The sequence below is a fragment of the Lineus longissimus genome, chromosome 12, assembly GCF_910592395.1.
Source record: "Lineus longissimus chromosome 12, tnLinLong1.2, whole genome shotgun sequence".
NCBI classification, from domain to species: Eukaryota; Metazoa; Nemertea; class Pilidiophora; order Heteronemertea; family Lineidae; genus Lineus; species Lineus longissimus.
In genome coordinates, this window is record NC_088319.1 from 14406871 (window position 1) to 14425836 (window position 18966).

Below are 18966 nucleotides of genomic sequence, written 5' to 3' on the forward strand. Positions count from 1 at the left end.
TCAAAATTACGAGTTTTACTCCCAAATAAGCAAATGTTGTCGAGCGGATTAATATATTCAGTGGCCTTGACCTTTCAATGCTGGAATACATTGTCCAAATTTTCTCAAAATATATTGAATTTTCTCATCACCAGTGATAAAATGTCGCTTAACAATGTAAAAACGAAAGAATTGATGTACAGGCTCATGATAAGGTACAACAATATATAATGCTTGACTTGTTTTTAGCAGAACTCTGGCCATTCTTCCCCCATCCGATATTTGGATTCAGCCCGCTCAGTGCTTCACGTGCAACGAGGGAGACATTGGGTATCTATTGTCGGACGGGTTGCTTAGGGTGATGTCAAATCAATCATCCACACCATGCAATTAATCTTTTTGTAAAAAAACTGTCCGCCATGTTGTGATAGCCTACCAGACACTGTGACTGTGTGTGAGTGCGATTCAGACTGTCATCTCAGTGTCTGCCCCATTCTCAAAGTTGATGTCATATCCTGGGCCCCATTCCATGGCCCATGCCATGTAATAGTTCACACAGCGAGAATAACCTGGAAAGAATCGGGTCCCTTGTATAGCTAGGATCTTTGAGATCGAGACCAAGCCAAGACAATCAATGTAGACCAGGACGGTCCTACGCAAACTGGTTTGTTGTGGCTTTTAATCAACCAACTGGCGCAATCTGGTCTGTTGTTGCGGTCAGATGAATGCACTGATTTAATGCCAGTTCACAAGAATACATAGGCTATCCTGATATCAATTACAGAAACGAAATAAGTAGTTATATTTTCCTTTTGCAGCCAGCTGTTTTATGATGGACACAAGACAATGGCTGTCAACCTGGCAAACATTGTCAAGCCTCATCCAGCATGTCCTCCATCTGACAGGTTACTCAATGTGGTCAGGATGGGCATCAGAGAAGAAGGTTAGTTTTTTCAGGTAGTTCTCTCACAACTCCTTGGTGTTATCTCGGAAATGATTAGCAGAAACAAAATGGGTATTCATGACAAAACTGAGGCCTTTTCACAAACCTGTGAGTGAGAAGAATTTGGCAGCTATTCTTACTGCATGAACTGCCATTTGCCTTTTCATCCTTCTGATTCAAGTTCCGTCTAGTACAGCCAACAGAAATTTTTTTAAAATGCGAAAATAATTGTTGCTTTTTAACTTTCAGAGTTGATAACTGGCAAGAAGGAACTGAAGCCAGACCCAATCGCCCCTGGATCAGGCGTTGATCTTGAGTTTGAAACCGATGGTAAGTGATGGGTGACGTAAATTGTTGTCCACTTTCTGCAGATCTTCTTGCAAACTTCTATTATTCTAGGTAATGTTCCATCCTTAATTTTTCAGTCCAGACCATCTCCCCCGAGCCCGCTCTGTATCAAACCTGTTACGTCACATCCCACAAGGGCCCTTGCCGAGTAGGAGCATTTCACCAGTCTGGGCTACTGGTTGCAACTGGGTCACATGACACTTCAATAAAGGTGAGTAGGCTCACGGTAATTTGAGCAAAATACAGTGAAACCTCCCTTAGGAGACACCTCTCTACCACGGACACCCTCTCTGCGGCATTCGGTCCCAATGGGGTCATTTCTATTGAGTTTACTCTGATTATTAATCAGTAGCTTACAGTTACTAAAAAATTTATAAATTTGTTCATCGGTGTCATGTTTTGTTTCAGATTCTTGATGTGGAGAGAATGCTGGCAAAAAGCGCCACACCAGCGGAAGTCATTGCACAGGAAACGCCACAACAGACAATGGAAAATCACCCTGTTATTCGGACACTTTACGACCACAATGAGGTAGGTGTGCCTGTTTATTTTTAGAGATGTGAACTGTGACATTCTGGGAAGATGGAGCTCATCAGCTGGGTAAAGGTACATGTTTCATATATGAGATAGAAAACAGATCACAATCCCGGATAGATGCAACTTGATCAGTCCTGGTCAGCAAGGTATAAAGGAAAAGTTAACTAATTTGAAACCCGGGCTGAAAAAATCCTGGCAGAAACCTTGTTAAATTCCCTCCTTCTCTTGCTTGGGGCACGTCTCACTCTATTAGCTTGTCATGTCTTCTTTGTTTTCCTTGCAGGAAGTAACAGCATTAGATTTTCATCCAGTTCATCAACAGTTAGCCTCTGGAAGCAAAGATTTCAGCATAAAATTTTTCGATTTCTCTAATCCTTCAGTTAAAAAGGCTTATAAAAGTATACAGGTTAGTATATTGTATTGTAGCTATGACTAACATTTGAAAGCAATTCATGGTTAGACTCTTTCTGTATAGATGGCATTGTTGTAGCCTTTCAGAAACCAGTTCGAATTTGAATATAAATCATAAATGGGCCAAGTGATCAAAAGATCAGACCTTTCGATAGTCATATCAAAGTAAGCAGGGTAAATGTCCTGAAATTTCTAGAAACCGTTTGTGGGCCAAGTCATTGGTAGTAGACCTCATTAACAATTTGGTCACATTTCGTTATTTCAAACCCCAAAAAGCAGGCGAACATTACTAGTGTTGCTTTACCATTAAAGGTCACAGGACATTCGCACTGGTAGTTTTTGATGCTATCACGATCCACAGGGTTGTCTATAGCTTTTATCCTCTATAATATAATCAGAATATCAGAGGATGCCTCCTTCAAAATCCATCAAAATGCTTTGAAATTTGACTTGTAATTGAAAATTGTTGTATTTGCCCTGCCCGAGTGAGCAGTAGTTGTTGTAAAGCAGTTTGAGAAAAACCCAGGTCGGATTTTAAGCCCCAGAGCGACAAATTACAAAAAGTTGTAATCATTGTCATTTCCTTTGCAGGAATCCTCACCAGTTACGTGTCTGAGTTTCCACCCATCAGGAGACTACATCCTGGCAGGAACAGAGACGCCAACATTACGTTTATATGACGTGAACACATTCCAATGCTTTGTGGCAGCAAATCCCGATGACCAGCACAAGAAGGCAGTGACTGGGGTAAGTCCATGAGAATATATTGCTGTTTTCTAATTTTTGGGGTTTGTTTGAGAGAGAACACCATTTAGGGAAACACTGTGTCTACTTATTATGGTAGATTTTGTACCAGAAGGACAAGTCCACTATTATGCTGTCTGTTACAATTACATGTAGGCCATTGACTACAAAAGGTCTTATTAGACTAAATAAAATCTGCATGTCTGCAGGGTAATGACCTTACTGAATGAGGGGTGTTCAAATTTTGGTTCACCTTTGAAATTCACCTCAAACAGGAATCTTATCCCAAAGGCCATGGTCAATCATCTGTGGCAGTTTTGCAGAGTGGGACCTTAAAAAAGCCTTGATCTTATCAAGGTATCATATTCTTTATACCATCAGACAAACAGTACCTGTCAATTCAAGCAATTCTGCTGGCACCACTCCAACTCCAGGGCAATGACCCATCCTGACTGTTCTTGCACTGTCGAATATGGCCCTATTGTGTCGTTGCATTAACCCATTGTGATTCAGCAGTTCAACAATACTTTCAACTAAAAGATGACACAGGTTTTATGTCAGGGGACACAGATGTAGACAGTAGAGCACAGCTTGTGTGGTCTGATCAATAAGCAACTTAAAAATGTCATGATTTCTACAGCATGAATGCCCAAGACTGCAGAAGTCATTTTTTATTGATCAAATACCACATATCCCCATAAATATCGAAGAAATGACGATTAAAAAGGTGATTTTTGTAATTTTTTTACCAAAAAACTCTCATGACGTGAAGACGTCAAGTATGATGTAATTTTTGCACCAGGGACCAGTTTTTAGAAGACAACACAAGAGTAAAGATGTGTGTTACCAGAGTTTGACTGGTTCAATAAAAAATAGATTTTCATTTTAGTTCATGAAGTCTTAGCAATGTTGTCATATTTCATCTAAAAATATTCAAATACAATGTATTATCAAAGTTGTTAATTTTGCAGGTGAGTTGGTCTCCAAATGCCAATCTCTTTGTCTCATGTTCCGAGGATGGAGATATCAAAATCTGGGATGGTGTCAGTAATCGTGTTGTCAACAAGTTTGAGGCTGCTCATGATGGTGCGGAGGTCTGCTCCGTGAGATGGACGAGAAATTCTAAGGTAAGGTACCAGTAGAATATAGGATAGATTATTTCTGCAGTCGGCCCTGGCTATAGTTACCTTGTGAACCAGTTTCTCTGGGTGTTACTCCCAATGAGATGTACAGAGCATGTACTAAAAAATGAGTATGAAGTTTTTTTATGGAAATGCAGTACCAAGTTGCTTGGCAAACAGGTCACTGTCTTTCAGTCAAACCCCTCAATGTACCAAATTCGACATGAAGATGGTGACACCCCAACTAGTAGCAGGAGGCTCGAGGCCTTCAAAGTTGGCATTTTCCACCGAATGTGACTTGAATAGTAATTTGCTCTAGACTAAGATTCTCATCACCCGCCTACCTGCCAACAAAGGCCATTTTCAATGACTGACTTCATGCGCATCAAAAGTGACCCAGTTGGATGTCTTGCATGACAGAGCAAAAATATCTCTGGCTAGTCGAAGTGTTCATGTTCATCAGACATGTTAAGAGTATGACTGCTCCCTGGTTTAAATAACAATGCTTGTATTTTAGTATCGTATACCGTGTCAAGGTTTATGAGGTTGTTTACAAGTTCATCCACCACTGCATATCTGTGAGAAACTAAACTGAACTAGAGACATTGTTTGTCTTGGTCACAGTTGCATCGGCAAACTATCTGAGGTCATATAAACATCAGATTTAATCAGGTTATCAGCCTGACCTCAAAATGGTAGGAATTTGAAGCATCTGTTACAATACATGGTAGGACGCGAGCTGAATTCTAGAAATGCAAAGAGTTTCAGTATGTGGGGAATCCCCTACCACTGGTTGTTTAACCCTATCTGTCCTGACCACCCTATGTCTTTGCATATTCCATTAAAAAAGCCAAATACATGTACTTAATTTGCATACAACTTCTAAGTCTAGATTTGATGGGGGATTATGTTTTCATTTCAGTATGTTCTATCCTGTGGTCTTGACTCTCTGGTGAAGCTATGGGAGTTATCGACATCGCGGTGTCTGGTGGCCTACACAGGGGCAGGAGCCACTGGCCGAATGGAACACAGAACCACGGCTGTGTTCAATCATACAGAGGATTATGGTAGGTGACTGTAGTAGCTAAAGGTAGTTTTTCATGAAAAAAATCAGTTCTAAAACTATTCTGCCTAAAGAGATAGGGTACAAGGTGATGACCTCTTCACACCAAAACATAGGTCGCATTGAATCTCAGTACTACTATCCCTCTGATTTGCCATGGCCAGGTCTCAGTCAGCAGAATTTGAACTCCTCTCAGGGCTTGGGCCTCTTGATTGGTTCTTTCCATTTGCAGGGAATATTTGTTCTTTCCAATCGAGGAGGAAACTTTGTAATTATGACATTTTTTCTTCCAGTTTTGTTCCCTGATGAAAAGACGATCAGTTTGTGCTCATGGGATTCGCGAAATGCTGAAAGACAAAAATTATTGTCTCTTGGTAAGTCAAATGGCAAGCCCTACCTAACCATTTGGTGATGGAGTGAGGAACTTCATTGGCACTGGTGGCAGGACTGTGCTAGTGGTCTTGGCGAAACTTTACCTACACTGGTCAAAAGTAGCAATTCAGGAAACAATTGATGTCAACTAAAACTAGTGGTATGCCTTTAGAGCAAATCCTGCTGAGAAAAAAATAGGAAATTCTCTAACAAAGAAAACAGAGTTGTCCTGATATTCTTGTCACATCAGCCATCTGTAATCTCTGTATCGCGAAGGGGAGATATTCAGTGGAATTGCTGGGAACTCGGCTTGTTGATTTCATCTACTTATAGGTTTATTTCATTGTCTTCAGGTCACAATGGTATCGTTCGGACAATCGTCCACTCCCCGACTGGACCAGCTTTTCTGACGTGCAGTGAGGATTTCCGCGCTCGATTCTGGTTCCGAAAATCGTCGGAATGATATCTCAACTACAAAGACTTTAAGCTCACAAACTGCCATATTGTGCGTTTTGTATCCGTAACATAAAATATGTATGGACCGAGTTTTTTATATTTTCTGGTAGGAGCCAGTTATTCCAAATTGACAGATTTTCAATATTCAGAATATGCTGAAGTGATGCTGTGAATAGACTTTCAAAATCTATTTAGAAATTGCTCTTTGAGTTATAAAGTAAAAAGACTTGAAGTTCTATTTAAAATTCGCTCTTGAGAGTGAATGGACTTTCAAAATCTATTCAGAATTTACTCTTGAATCCTACATGTTAAATAACTTCAAGGGAAGAGATGGGTCCGGATTCAGAATTTCATTTGCAAGGTACTTACGTTTTTCGATTAAGTAAACTATTTGTGTTTCATTTGAAATGCCTGGAAAGTTGTTGTGTTTCATTATACGTACGAGAGAACAAAAATCTGATAGGACAAGTTGTATTAAAAGTTAGCTTACAAAAATGTCGAAATGATTTGGAAATCTCCTCAAGTCAGCATTTTGTATTAGATATTGTGCACTTTGGATTGTAGTCATTAAATGCATTGTTTTTAAGTCTTGACTTCAAAAGCATTCTCTGTTCTGATGGTTTCACCATTTTGTCAGCGCAAAGAGCCCACTGTGACTATCAAATAAAGGAGATTTTCTAACTGTTTTATTTCCCCAACCCTTTCCATACGAATTTAATTTTGGTTTTCTGACAAAAAAGTTTTTAAAATTCCCAAAACAATCTACAAAAGCCAGCAAAAATCCCGAAGGATCACTCCAGTGGTGCCACCTACGGTACACCTAAGTCAATGCTGGTCTTCAGGGGGCAACTGCAGGATGGGAGAGATCAAAATGGAATAGTCGTCAACATTTAAAACTTGCCATTTCGGGCAACTGTTGCCATATGTGGCAACTCCGTCCCAGGACCATAATGCATAATACACCCTACACAACACCCTCGACCCCCTCCCCCATTAGGAGGACACCCAATAGAAGGACAAAAAACCTATCACCTACACACTAGACAAAAACTAATTAATGAATAAGACATAACTCTGACGAAAACCTTCCTGTGACAAGCCTTAGTGCACCTGAGCGAAGTTGCCAAATGTCATACCAGCAAAATGAGATCTGGATCAAATGTAAATTGTCTATTACCATGGAGATGGGTAAATTTGACTTGTGACATTTCTGTATTGCCTCGAGGAGTAAATAGGGCAGACGGATATGGCCTTCTGGCTAAGTTTTGTTGGATGACCAATTTACACCAGGGCATAGCTAGGGGGGGGGGGGGGGAGGGTATTAATGTTTTTGACCGCGATTTTGGCCAAAGGTTTTCAAAAACAGTGTCATTTGCCCCCCCCCCAAGACAAAAAAGCTACCAGTGCTCCTGTACATCTACATGTGTAGTAAAGTAGTAACTGGCCTTGACTGAATTTTTGAAACCTCAAAAGTATTCAGTGTTTGAATTTCTTGTTGGGAGGAAGGGAAGGGAGGGGGGTGGCAAAAACCTGTCCCCCTTAAGATCAAACTCTACCCTCTTAGTCCCCTTTTAGGACCTGCCTCCCCTCTCCTCCCAACTGAAAAGGCCAATGACCACACTGAACATTAATGTGGAGAATTTAGGATAACGACCCCTGACATTTGGAGCCTACTAATCAATAATGAATCTGCCGTGAACGACTCGGAGGCAATAGACTCATGACCATGACATTCCCGAACTCGTCAACACCATGGATGGATCTAAGGAGAGAGGGTACCTGCAGGCCGAGTTTGCTTCTTTTTTTGGGGGGGGGGGGGAGTTCAGGGATGTGCAGAGTTGTATATGGTTGGTGAGCCACCTGGTGAGCGGTGCAAGGACTTGGAGTTGGAATGTGAGAGACTTCTTCCCGGGCGACACTTTAATACTGGTTAACTACGTTACCAACACTTTGATAACAGTACTTTACCATACCATCGTAATAAGTCATCAAGATTGTATGATAAATTCACCTAGAAAGACATCATGGAACTTGAAGGTGATCAATTGGTTTTTTTATATGGAAAATGCTTTGCCGCAATCTGAATCCGTTTCGCGCCAAACGGATTCGCCCCCGAAACGTCCACGTGAAAGCCTATCCTGTTGTTCGTTATCAGGAGGTCAAGTTCAAGTTCATCTTGACCCTCAATGTATTGAGATTACTAAGGTTTACACAGACAACACCGCTGGAAGTTCAGGATGGCGTTTCGGGGATCTGCAAAAAAATCCCTATTATTGACCCTTTCTGCATGGGCGGGAAACTCCGTTTATTCAGCTTGTTAGGAATGAAAACAAAATTTCTCGACAGTAGCAAACAGTTATTAAGTAAAAAAGCCTGATCTCATGATGATAACCTCCACGATATATTGAGTCAACCGTCTGCTACACTCCGGATGCAGTAGATCGGCCTCGTCATGACACACTGGACTGCCCCGGGAGTCTACCGTCTGCTTGCGTGGCTTCTAGCCATTGACGGGTCATATATGACGCGCCCTGAACCCCGAGCTAGAGATGAATGGAGCTTTTAGCGCTGTTGGAAACTCCACATACGATCACAGGCTGTGCTGCAATCTACCGATACATTTGTGACATCGCCCGCCATTAATGTGTTTTCTATTTCTATATAAGAAATCAAGGCCATAAATATAGAACGGTACGCATGCGTCTGTCAGTTCCATTGCTGTTCGACTAGGTCGGACTGGTGAGCCCGGTTGGAGAAGTGTCTGCGAGAATTTTACCTCTGCTTATCGATTTTGAGCGTTTTTCGTTGGAAAAAGACTGTGGATAAGCAACTGATATTTTCCAATGATTTTAGCTTTTGAAAGTTATCACGGAGGACATAATTGCATATTGGGACCAGGAATGATTCGGTCGGTTTTTGACTGTTCTGTACCAGAGGTCAATAACCCATCCGCACTGAAATTAAAAGCGGATCTCACTACGTTTGACTATGCTGCTGAAAATGATGCGAAGCCATCCGAAACGTTTAATGAAACTATAGTCGAGGCTTATACCGTAAGTGATTTACTTAATATTATTTATTAATATATGTATAGTGTTGTGGGGTTGCCTTAGTCCTCTGAATACATCTTTACTGCAGTACAGTCCAATGACCTTTAACAATACATGTAGATGTCTGTGTTGCTAGATCCGCTTTAATTTCTGAACGACTTTCCTAAAAACTCATATAGGTTACACTGTTTTGCCTGGTTTTAAGTCCGAGTTACTCATATTATAGACTTAATTATTATCTCTCCAATTTGATCAGGAAGATGACTTTTGAAATTATCTTTGGTCGTGCATTTTACCTGGGTCCCGGTTGATTTAAGGCGGTTATACGTACATGGATCTGGGTGCCTTAATTTTTTAACCCGCTTATAAGTCATTCTCTGGCGCAGTTGTCGTATGTGAAGAGGCGGTCCTATACACTTAATCATCATGTCTGCATTGATATGGAGAATACGAACACGTGTGTATAATCTGTTAACAACAGCATATACTCATCCAAAGATAGCACAAAAAGGGAATGTTAAAGGAACCACTTGGGCATGAGATATAATAATGTATGTTAGTTCAACCCGGTTGGTTTTTCGTACAAAAATGGCTTCCAGCCTCATCCGTGACTTCTTCAGACACTGCAATAGCCTAAACGACGCCAGAGAATGTCTCTCAAGCCATTGTTTGGCGTCTTTAACCACGAAGATCTATTGCAAACTTCCTATTCGAAAATCCCCGAGACACCCGAACGTGAGCGCCCGACTCTCTTTAAACACTTCAAACACGCCGTTGTCTTTCGTGAGCGTGAAGGAAGGCCTTGTTTTTGAGACATGGGACGGTTACTCTAGGCCAATTACATGCCCTGATACATAATGAGAATAACTCCCCTTTTTTTCCAACTGCCTGCATGAGTCTAGACCAAAGTTCGCTGTACCACAATTGGTTACACTCTGGACGAAGTGTGGACCAGCCTCGTCTTGTCGAGGACGATCAGGATGACGAAATGGACTGCATTTTGGAGTCTATCATGCAGGCCCCGTGCCCCCACCAGGCTAAAATTCCTCACAAAATTTCGCTTAGGATTGTAGATAGGCGATTCGAAATTGCCTGGAACAATGCCGGATACACGCTGTAGTTTCTGGCGCAGTTTAAAACTCGCGTGACCTTTAGCGATCACAATTTTGTATCGTGCATCCATACAAATAATAGTTTCTCCACATCAGCCTTGTTGATATTTATAAACGTCCGTATCCATGGAAACTTGACTGGGTCTATATTACAGCTACCGGTTAGGACAAGCTCGTGAGGGGGCGGCATGGGGACCTTCTCAATAGACTGGGTGAATGCAAGGTGAATGACAACCCTTGACTACTCGGCCATTGTCGGCATCTGTCCCTCTGTCTGTCCGACCATCGAGGCAACTTGAGACTGCTTCAGGACTTTCTTTTGATACGCGATTAGGCCTAATAAGTGACTTGGCGCTATTCGCTGATGAAAATCGGTTTGATCCGATTCGCGGTTTCATTACTGATGAGGGTCATATGCTGAAAACGGAAAAATTGCATTTGCTCCAATATAACTCAACAGAATTTGATGAAATCAACATGGTATTAAGTGTATATATACTGAGGATGCATCATGATCTATGTCACACAAGTTTTTGGTTTGACCAATTAACTGATCCTGATGATAATTACATGTATAAGCAATGGTTTCATACTCGCCTATTCTGTCTTTTCAGAATTCGACAAATTTCGTGAAATCGTGTTCCGTCAGCCATGATCACACCCAACATTGACCCGATACCGTTGCCTCCGAAAAGGCGCTGGTCGGCCATTTCGGAGAACATCGCAAGAGGTACATGTACGGAAACACTCGGCTGCAATCGGCCAGCTTCGGCAAATGACGCAGGTATTTCTGAAAGGGACGCTATCATGTGGAACCGACATTTCGAAAATGGGGAGGACTACCAACAGCAGAAAGACAAAAGTATGACGAAATCACACAGCTCACCCGAAGGAAACTCACCCCAAGCTGAAAAGACAGACCAAAAGGCTGGGAATTACGCCCAGGTTAGAGCATCTGACATCGAACCCCACGTTGACAACTCTTCCTGTTTATGTTATCCGGAACTCTGGCGAGCTGTGGGGTTCGACCCACTCGGTTTAGGGCATAAGGGGTTGTTTACTTTGAGGATATACCACAAACTGGGCGGAAGAGATTTTTCGGAGTTTCAGAGACTCTTTGCAAAGATCAGGGACTTCTATCACCAACTTCAGTAAGTGAATTACGTAGCGCGACATTCAACCACTAGCATGTCATCAAATCTATAAACCCTACGACCTTATAGATGAAAACGTTCTTTTCCGCCATGAGGAGAGAACAGTTCTAACCCCCCCCCCCCCCCGAAACATCAAACTCGGCTGCACACCGATTTATCGTCGATGTGCGTCAATCGAGGGATACCGACGCACAACGCCATTAGATCGGCATGTCCTTTATATCCTCCTTCGTTCAGGATGTAGGCCTGTCCTACACAGCACAGTTCCAATATCGATATAGGCCTACTGATAACCGAGGCGAATCTTATCCAAGATCGAGACTAATCCTGGGTCGGCTGAATAACCAAGGCGTATATAATCCAAGATCGAGGCCAATCGATGCTGGCATTCAACGGGATCAGCTACCATGAGAGTTCAACGGGGGCAGTTGGCTATATAGATCACAACCTTGACTACATTTTGTGGTCGATATCACCGTACAATTGCAAGATATATTCTATGCTGGTAGGCACATGAACGATTTTCCATCAGGCTTGTATTTGTTTGTAGGAACGTTGTCTTTGCACACCATCCATTAGATGGAATAAGACCCTAAAGGTCATCCTGAGATTCAGGTTTTTTTTCACTGCAAGACGCCGTATACCAGGCGTGGCTCAATAATCACATCCCTGTCAACTTACTATCCCTGTTAACTATTTTGTGTATGTATTTCTCTTTCCAGGTCGTATCCAGTAACCCCAGGCATCGTCTACATTCCTTCTGACCGCAGGGAGGTTAATACAGACACGATCTCGATGATCGTCAACACCAACTTAAAGCACCTAGAGTACTACGCCTACCACGGACGCTACGCACCAAGACCGCCAAGCCTCCAAGACAAGCTAACGCCTTTGCCGCACACCCTGTTCAATATCGACTCGAGCTACTATCAGGGACAGCACACTTGGTCAAAAGCTAAAAATACTTCAGAGTGCCTTCCCGCTCAGAGTTGGGGTGACAATGGCCAATGTGGTTACCAAAAGCCAATGCAATCTAACCTAGGTATTACGCAATATCAGCAATACCCCCGGCAGTACCAATTTAATTCAAAAGCTAGTGATTTAGGAAATGAAACGGTTTGGGAAAATCATTACCAGGATATTAACATACAGTCGCCGAACACGCCACACAGAATTCCTCCTTCTCCCAAGGTGCACGAGTTGAAGCGAAGAGGTAGTGAGCTGCCACTAGTGCCGAGGATGTGGCCATCACATGTTGTGGAAGACGGCAAACGACGTAAGGTGGAAGGATCCAAGAGGACATTACCTGATGTCCAGGAAACGGACATCTCCCACCTTAACCAAGGAACCCAACGCTATCCGTTCTGGATGGGCAAACAGTCCCAGGGAACTCCTCCCTTTACCACTAATGATAGAGATGCTCAAACAAGTTGTGACGACATGCCCCCTCTGATCTACATCCCAGAACAGGCTTCCGTATTAGCAAGTGCAAGGGCGTGGACTACTCAGGAGATTTTGTCTCAGAAACAAAGTCAGCATTACTGGCCTCCACCAGGACTCCAGATGACCAGTGACCAGGATGTATCGTGGGTAAAGCAAGAACTTTTGGGCGATACTGACCAGGCACTTGACCTGTCGGTTTGCAATACCGCAAATTGCAGAGGAGAGGGTGTTTGTACTACCGCTCGACACGTCATGACGGAAACGAATGGAGCCGATTATCAGCAGAGACCAAACGACACAGGAGAATTCTTTGCAGGAAATTCAAAGGTTTACTCACTCAGAAACGTGGTTGACAAACACATTTTGCAGCAGTTTCCAGATAACACTGTTAGTGACCATGTGCCTAGTATCAAAAGAAATAGTGAAGTTGAAACCACGATTCCTAATGGGAATAGAAAGTACCCTTCTAGGAAAGGTGCACCTTGGGACAGGGGACTAGGGCTTCAGCAATCTTTTCAAAACCCAACAGTGCCAAACAACCAACAAGTTAGTCCGACAATTCATTCCAAAACAGTCCAACCAGCGAACTGCTCAGTGAAAACTAGCACTCTCGAACAGCACTCCTCGAGCTGTGAAAATGGCCTAGTGGGCAACAAAAACGTAACTAAATATTTACTGAATGGTGGCCCCAGTTTATCTCGAAGCCAAGGTGTGCATTTACAGACGGGTTTAGCACAACCTTGTCATACGAATCAAGGTGAAAGAGTAGCTTTAATGAAAGATAAGACAGTTGTACAGAAGGAACAGAAGAAGCCTCGAAAGATGGAGGTTCCTGATATGAAAGTTGTCTCTGAGGTCCATTCTACGCTTTGCCATATGTTAGCAGGTCTCGTTGGGTACCCGTTGTCCTTAGTGACAAACATGGGTCTAGAAGACCACTCGGATCAATCAGAATCTAAGACCACGACCACGAAGCGAATGTCGAAAATGGGTGCAAAAATCCTCAGCCAGTTTTTAGCGGAAGGTACTGATTGCTATGACAAAGTTGTCGACTTGATTAATGATCAGTATGATGTGAGCGATGAAGAAGTCGTTAAGCCCAAACACGCTGAAGATGACCGAGGTACAAACCAAAGAAAGCTTTTACGTAGTATGCGCCATGATTTGAGTTTAAGAGAACGTCCCGAGGCATCGCCAAAATATATCCCCAATGGTACTTCGGATATTCTCGCACGGATGCTCTCTGGTTATAAATGCTACAGTACGGAGCTTCAAAACTTCTCTGCCAGAAATCCTAAGTTAGACACTGACCGGGACTCCGAGGGTGAGTCGACTTATTCTTGCGGGTCTGAGTGCAGTGGTTGTGACAGCTGCCGTGGGCAGACCAGAGGAGACGAAAGTTGGGAGACGAGTTTTAACGTGTTGCCTGGCGTCCCTTTGAGACAGTCCGGGAATCCAGGCATTGAAAGCCATATCAAAACGACTGAAAGGTGCGCTGTTCTGAAGAGGCATCCGTTGCACTCCTACAGCATGCCCCTTCCTGCCAGAAAGCGCCATATTTTCATGTTGCAGGAAGATGAGAATTTCTCATGGACAGATCATCATAACCATAACCACTTTTCAAAAAAGAAAGATGTTGTCATAGAGGACCCGACTCCAACGCAGATACAGGATGGTAACTCAGTTTACCAGTCTAACAGACTTTTAATAACAAGGGACTCAAATGAAGGATTAACTGCAGTCGGAAGTACAGACAAGCAGTCAACTTTAGACGGCAATGAAGCAATTGAACAATCTATTTCGAATTCTACTTGTAGTGCCGACTTGAAAGCTTTTCCTCTAGACACTGATTTGAACAGATCATCTGTTGTAACTGATTTCACGGATTTAACCAATGACCCTTTTTCGATTGGAAGTCCGCCTCAAGAAGGTGAGCCTGGTTCATTGAAAAGCCACATGTTGGATTTGCCATATGCCAGGAGAAGGAAAGTGTCACTTGCCATCAATTCGATACCAAATGAACTATTGAACTGTTGAACTGATGAACACACGGCGTCAACACATATTCCGAGATCTCCATATTCCTATGTAAAACCCGGTGTTACCCTTTAATTTAGTATAGTTTAGAGAAATATGCTGACGGCAAAATGATGTGATTGATAAACTGTTAATTAGGTGTTTGTATATTTGAACTTTTTTATAGAATTTTTTGTCTTACCGTCGGGCAATGGCTGTAAATATTACATGTTAATAATATACTCTAGTTTTACCATCCTGAGACCGCTTCATAACTATGAAATCGACACAAAAGCTGAACTGAAACATGACCTGATGACGATCGGTTCATTGGTGTTGCCATTCCATTGCCGCGTCCATCCAAATTATGCTAGTTAATGATAATCTCATTGATAAAGACCGGCCAAATTCTCAAACCAATTTCACCAATAACTGGACACTTTATCATGGTAGAACTGGCGGTAAGACATGACTAAAACCAACTGAAGGTTTACTTTGATCGTGGTTCCCATGAAGTTGACACGCCACTGCCGTGCCCGCTATCAGAGAAAACTCGCTGTTTTCGACAGAAACAATACACCTTCCTCGTGGTATTCTCATGTGTACAAACGTTATGGCTGACTGTTGGCACCCCTTGCGTTAGAAAGAGGAACTAGATTAAGTTGGACCAACAGTAAAATGTACATCGAACGGCGTCCCAGATATATTTAGTTTTTCCCCGATAGGTTTCAATTCATGTGTAAGTAAGTCATTAAAGTCGTTTGTATTTATATTTCTCATTGTCAAATAAAAATGAAACATTGATATGACTTGTGTTCAGAATTTCCTTATTTACTTTCACGGACTACACACTAGGTGCTGGATGTCAGTGGTGGAGGCCGCATCATGGTACAACCAGTGGTTTGCAATATTGTCCGCCTCTCGATATTTCAATGACATTTTTGTCATGGCTGGTGAAAGAGTCTCCAGATGAAGTGCCCACATATGTCATAGATAGAGACCTTTAATACTGGTCATCCGACACGCCAACCTATGTATTGATGTGATTTTATCATTCTTTGGAATATTTGCATACTCTCAATATCATTTGGAGAATGACAAGAAAAAAACTGGACAGGATCATTGTCAGAAAGACCTAAGAGGAACCAGCCGACGATTTTCCGACAAAAGACCAATCGCTAACTGGAAGATTAACAAATCATTCGCTGTCAGTGACTTGGATGGATACGACTCGGGCTATCTCTAGCTCTGGATAAAAGTTGTCCGGGGAAGGCGGACAAAAGCGTAGATATTTGTGGTAAAGCATCATCGAAAAAAATCAGGACGTTGAGGGGAGACGTGGCTGCTCCCCTCCCTGCAGCCCCTATCACGGCCTAGAGACCGAAATGTTTTTGAGATGGTCCCCACATATTGGTTTTACGCGCACCTGTCGGTCATAATTAAAACCAACGTTCAGCGAAACCGATGACGTAGTACACAATCGAAATAGAAGGTTCACGTCGTACCGCATAACAATCCACAAATATCTCCATCATCCCATAAAATAATCCCCAATCTATTACATAAACAAATAAATAAGATATTCATTGAAATAAGTATCAGATATTAGCCGAATCCAACAATGTCCGACTTGACAATTGCCGTCTGTTGTTCGAGCAACATGAATCGCAGTATGGAAGCCCATCAGTTCCTCAGGTACACAGTGCTTCGTTGTATGTAATGTATGTCGTGTAGTAATGTGCATAGTACTGTACTAGGTGCCACTCGTGTAGTGTTCCTTCAACTACCTCCATGCTTCAACCACTCTCATTATATAAATGTTGGCAGTGGTGGTTCAGCGGTGAACTGTTGTTATGAGTGTCCAGACAGACATATTGTTATAATGCAATTTGCATGATACATCCCCTGCTTGCTCTCTGCCTCTGTCCTACTCAGTTACTCACTCTGACTCTGTCTTGTCTGGCACCTGAGCCACCTGACATGTCTGATACTGATGGATTCTGAAATTTGATTGTGAAACTGATGTCAGTTGGAGAGCTGAATACTCTTACTGACCCTATATGCTGACCTCGGGCCTAACTATTTGCAAGAATCTGAGTATTGTGAGTAAGTGACTGATAGGAACAAGGGCGGGAGTTTGTGGCTCTCCCCCCTCCCGACCTTCCGTGTTCTCCCTTTATAAAACAACTCTTCTTCTTTTCAGCAAACGAGGGTTTAATGTGAAGTCGTATGGGTCAGGCAACCAGGTCAAGCTGCCCGGACAGGCACCTGACAAGCCAAACATCTATGACTTCAACACCACATATGAGGAAATGTACAGGGACCTTTTGAGGAAGGACTCAAATTTGTATCTTTTTAACCAGAGAATTTGGCAAAGATTGTATTAGAAGATTATTGAAAAACATGACTGTCACTGACTATACAGTCTATTCATGGAGAAAGTAAGAGGCGAAAATAATCATCTGTGGAATGATTCCTCATCCTAGTGATGTTTGTTCAGGAATCCCATAAATATACTGCCACTGATGCAGAATTCAAAGGGACAGGATGATACCTATTGTGACCCTCAAAAAACTATTTAAAAAACTGGTCTTTAAACCTTATAAAATCTTCATTCGAATTTGACCTGCTCCAATCTCTCAAATTCCTTGACCAACATCAGCTATACACAAAATGGTTTACTCCACATGTTAGATAGAAATCTCCGCATCAAAGAAAAGCCGCAGAGGTTCCAGGGATGTAATGACAAGTTCGACATCGTGATCACATGCGAGGAGAGAGTATTTGATCAAGTTGTAGAAGGTTAGTGAATCATTTTCATTGCATCGACTTGCCAAGTGCAAGTCTTGTCCATTTCTTTAGCTTTTGATGGGACCTCTCTTTTTCGAGGAAGTATCATCATACATTCATCACCTGAATGAGATGTCTACAACTCGGCATCATTTTAATTTAAGAAAAGTCTCAATTTACTGTTTTTAGACACAGTTGCAGACGTGAACACGTCAATGAAATATTTGTCTAAACTTGAAGTTAACCGGACAATTTGCCAGAGTGACGGCAATTTTGCTCATGACTAACCAGCTCTGATATTTTCTTGGTCAGATTTGGAGAGTCGAAGCAAGGATGGCACAGCTTCACATGTCCTGAACATAAACATTCTTGACAACCAAGAGGAGGCGACGTTGGGTGCTATAGATATCTGCCAATTATGTACAAGGGTGAGTAATTGTTCTCAAAATATCTTTTAGTACGATTTAACCAATCTTATTGGAGCTACAGCCATAACGTAATTTTCACAGTCATTCCCTGCAACATTTGACCTTTGAGGAATTTTTACCTGCATGCATCAAGACAATAATGTTTCTTTCTTTATATTTCAGTTACAAGATGCTGATGATTTAGACGATGAAATTGATGAGATTATCCATGAGTTTGAGTTAGAATCAAAACGAGAAATACTACACACGATATATTTTTATTCGGACTGATCAGTAAAAAGTCAGTGACAATTTAGTTTGCCCTTGTACGAGCCATTCATGCTGGTTTGAAGATACATGTATAGGGTGGTTTAGCCAGACCCTGTGCTACGAGTCGCCACTGATTGGCAGGTACTGCATAATCATTCATCTTTGACAGGTTTCTGCTCAACTATGATTGAATGATTAATCTACTGGGACCCATTGCCAGGGTATGGATGTGCCAAACTTCTCTTGGAAAAAAGATGTGGTGTTGCCACACAAAAATCCGATTGTTCCAGGACCTTTGCAATCAAGAGTTTTTGGTGGATCATGATGAAATGTATGTGAAAATGATGTATTTGGTGCATGTATAATCAATGTGATGTGTAGAATGTAAATATGAGAATATTTGTCTCCAAGTGGAAGTAAACATTTTATATACAATACAAGAATTATGAGTCAGTTATTCATTCTTTGGGGTGTGAAAGAAGTTGTGGTGTGTTACGGATGTCCTTGTCACAATCAGCTTTCAGGCAGGTACCACAGTTTTGCAATTTTTCAATTTTCCTGTCTGAAGCGCTATCTGGGGGTCGGTACAACCATTGGTTTTCAATATACATCGCCTCTCTTATTTTAATGACGAAGGAACGAAGAAAAAAAGTCTCTGGATGTGTTTGGAGATGTCACCGACCCAGTGGACCGGCCGCGAGTTTTTTTTACACTTGTACAGGTAGGTTCGTACCATTGTGTACATTGACA

The 18966-nt window shown here is 42.1% G+C and overlaps 3 protein-coding genes across 3 annotated transcripts; all 3 read left to right on the forward strand.

The window, feature by feature from the left end:
* The first annotated feature begins 66 nt into the window (after positions 1 to 66).
* LOC135496860 (cleavage stimulation factor subunit 1-like) lies at positions 67 to 6560 on the forward strand. The gene is made up of 11 exons (XM_064786419.1): positions 67 to 194; positions 798 to 922; positions 1172 to 1252; positions 1348 to 1481; positions 1679 to 1801; positions 2091 to 2213; positions 2810 to 2965; positions 3934 to 4089; positions 5006 to 5150; positions 5440 to 5520; positions 5872 to 6560. Exons 1-11 carry the CDS (start codon positions 142 to 144, stop codon positions 5979 to 5981), a joined length of 1287 nt encoding a protein of 428 aa, XP_064642489.1. The 5' UTR covers positions 67 to 141; the 3' UTR covers positions 5982 to 6560.
* Positions 6561 to 8706: 2146 nt separating this feature from the next.
* LOC135497293 (uncharacterized) lies at positions 8707 to 15555 on the forward strand. The gene is made up of 3 exons (XM_064787069.1): positions 8707 to 9027; positions 10751 to 11287; positions 12013 to 15555. The coding sequence occupies exons 2-3, from the start codon at positions 10788 to 10790 to the stop codon at positions 14768 to 14770; spliced, it is 3258 nt and encodes a 1085-aa protein (XP_064643139.1). The 5' UTR covers positions 8707 to 9027; positions 10751 to 10787; the 3' UTR covers positions 14771 to 15555.
* A 663-nt stretch (positions 15556 to 16218) lies between these two features.
* LOC135496831 (RNA polymerase II subunit A C-terminal domain phosphatase SSU72-like) lies at positions 16219 to 18650 on the forward strand. The gene is made up of 5 exons (XM_064786374.1): positions 16219 to 16444; positions 16953 to 17096; positions 17412 to 17551; positions 17852 to 17967; positions 18130 to 18650. The coding sequence occupies exons 1-5, from the start codon at positions 16371 to 16373 to the stop codon at positions 18235 to 18237; spliced, it is 582 nt and encodes a 193-aa protein (XP_064642444.1). The 5' UTR covers positions 16219 to 16370; the 3' UTR covers positions 18238 to 18650.
* Positions 18651 to 18966: the final 316 nt, after the last annotated feature.

What these genes read in the sequence shown, in the direction of transcription:
- LOC135496860 (XM_064786419.1), top strand. Translation starts at nt 142, where the DNA reads ATGTCGCTTAACAATGTAAAAACGAAAGAATTGATGTACAGGCTCATG. An exon ending in AGGCTTATAAAAGTATACAG is followed by an intron (nt 2,214 to 2,809) that starts GTTAGTATATTG and finishes TTTCCTTTGCAG; the next exon opens with GAATCCTCACCAGTTACGTG. An exon ending in ACAAAAATTATTGTCTCTTG is followed by an intron (nt 5,521 to 5,871) that starts GTAAGTCAAATG and finishes CATTGTCTTCAG; the next exon opens with GTCACAATGGTATCGTTCGG.
- LOC135497293 (XM_064787069.1), top strand. Translation starts at nt 10,788, where the DNA reads ATGATCACACCCAACATTGACCCGATACCGTTGCCTCCGAAAAGGCGC. An exon ending in GACTTCTATCACCAACTTCA is followed by an intron (nt 11,288 to 12,012) that starts GTAAGTGAATTA and finishes TTCTCTTTCCAG; the next exon opens with GTCGTATCCAGTAACCCCAG.
- LOC135496831 (XM_064786374.1), top strand. Translation starts at nt 16,371, where the DNA reads ATGTCCGACTTGACAATTGCCGTCTGTTGTTCGAGCAACATGAATCGC. An exon ending in GAAGCCCATCAGTTCCTCAG is followed by an intron (nt 16,445 to 16,952) that starts GTACACAGTGCT and finishes TCTTCTTTTCAG; the next exon opens with CAAACGAGGGTTTAATGTGA. An exon ending in TTGAGGAAGGACTCAAATTT is followed by an intron (nt 17,097 to 17,411) that starts GTATCTTTTTAA and finishes GACCAACATCAG; the next exon opens with CTATACACAAAATGGTTTAC.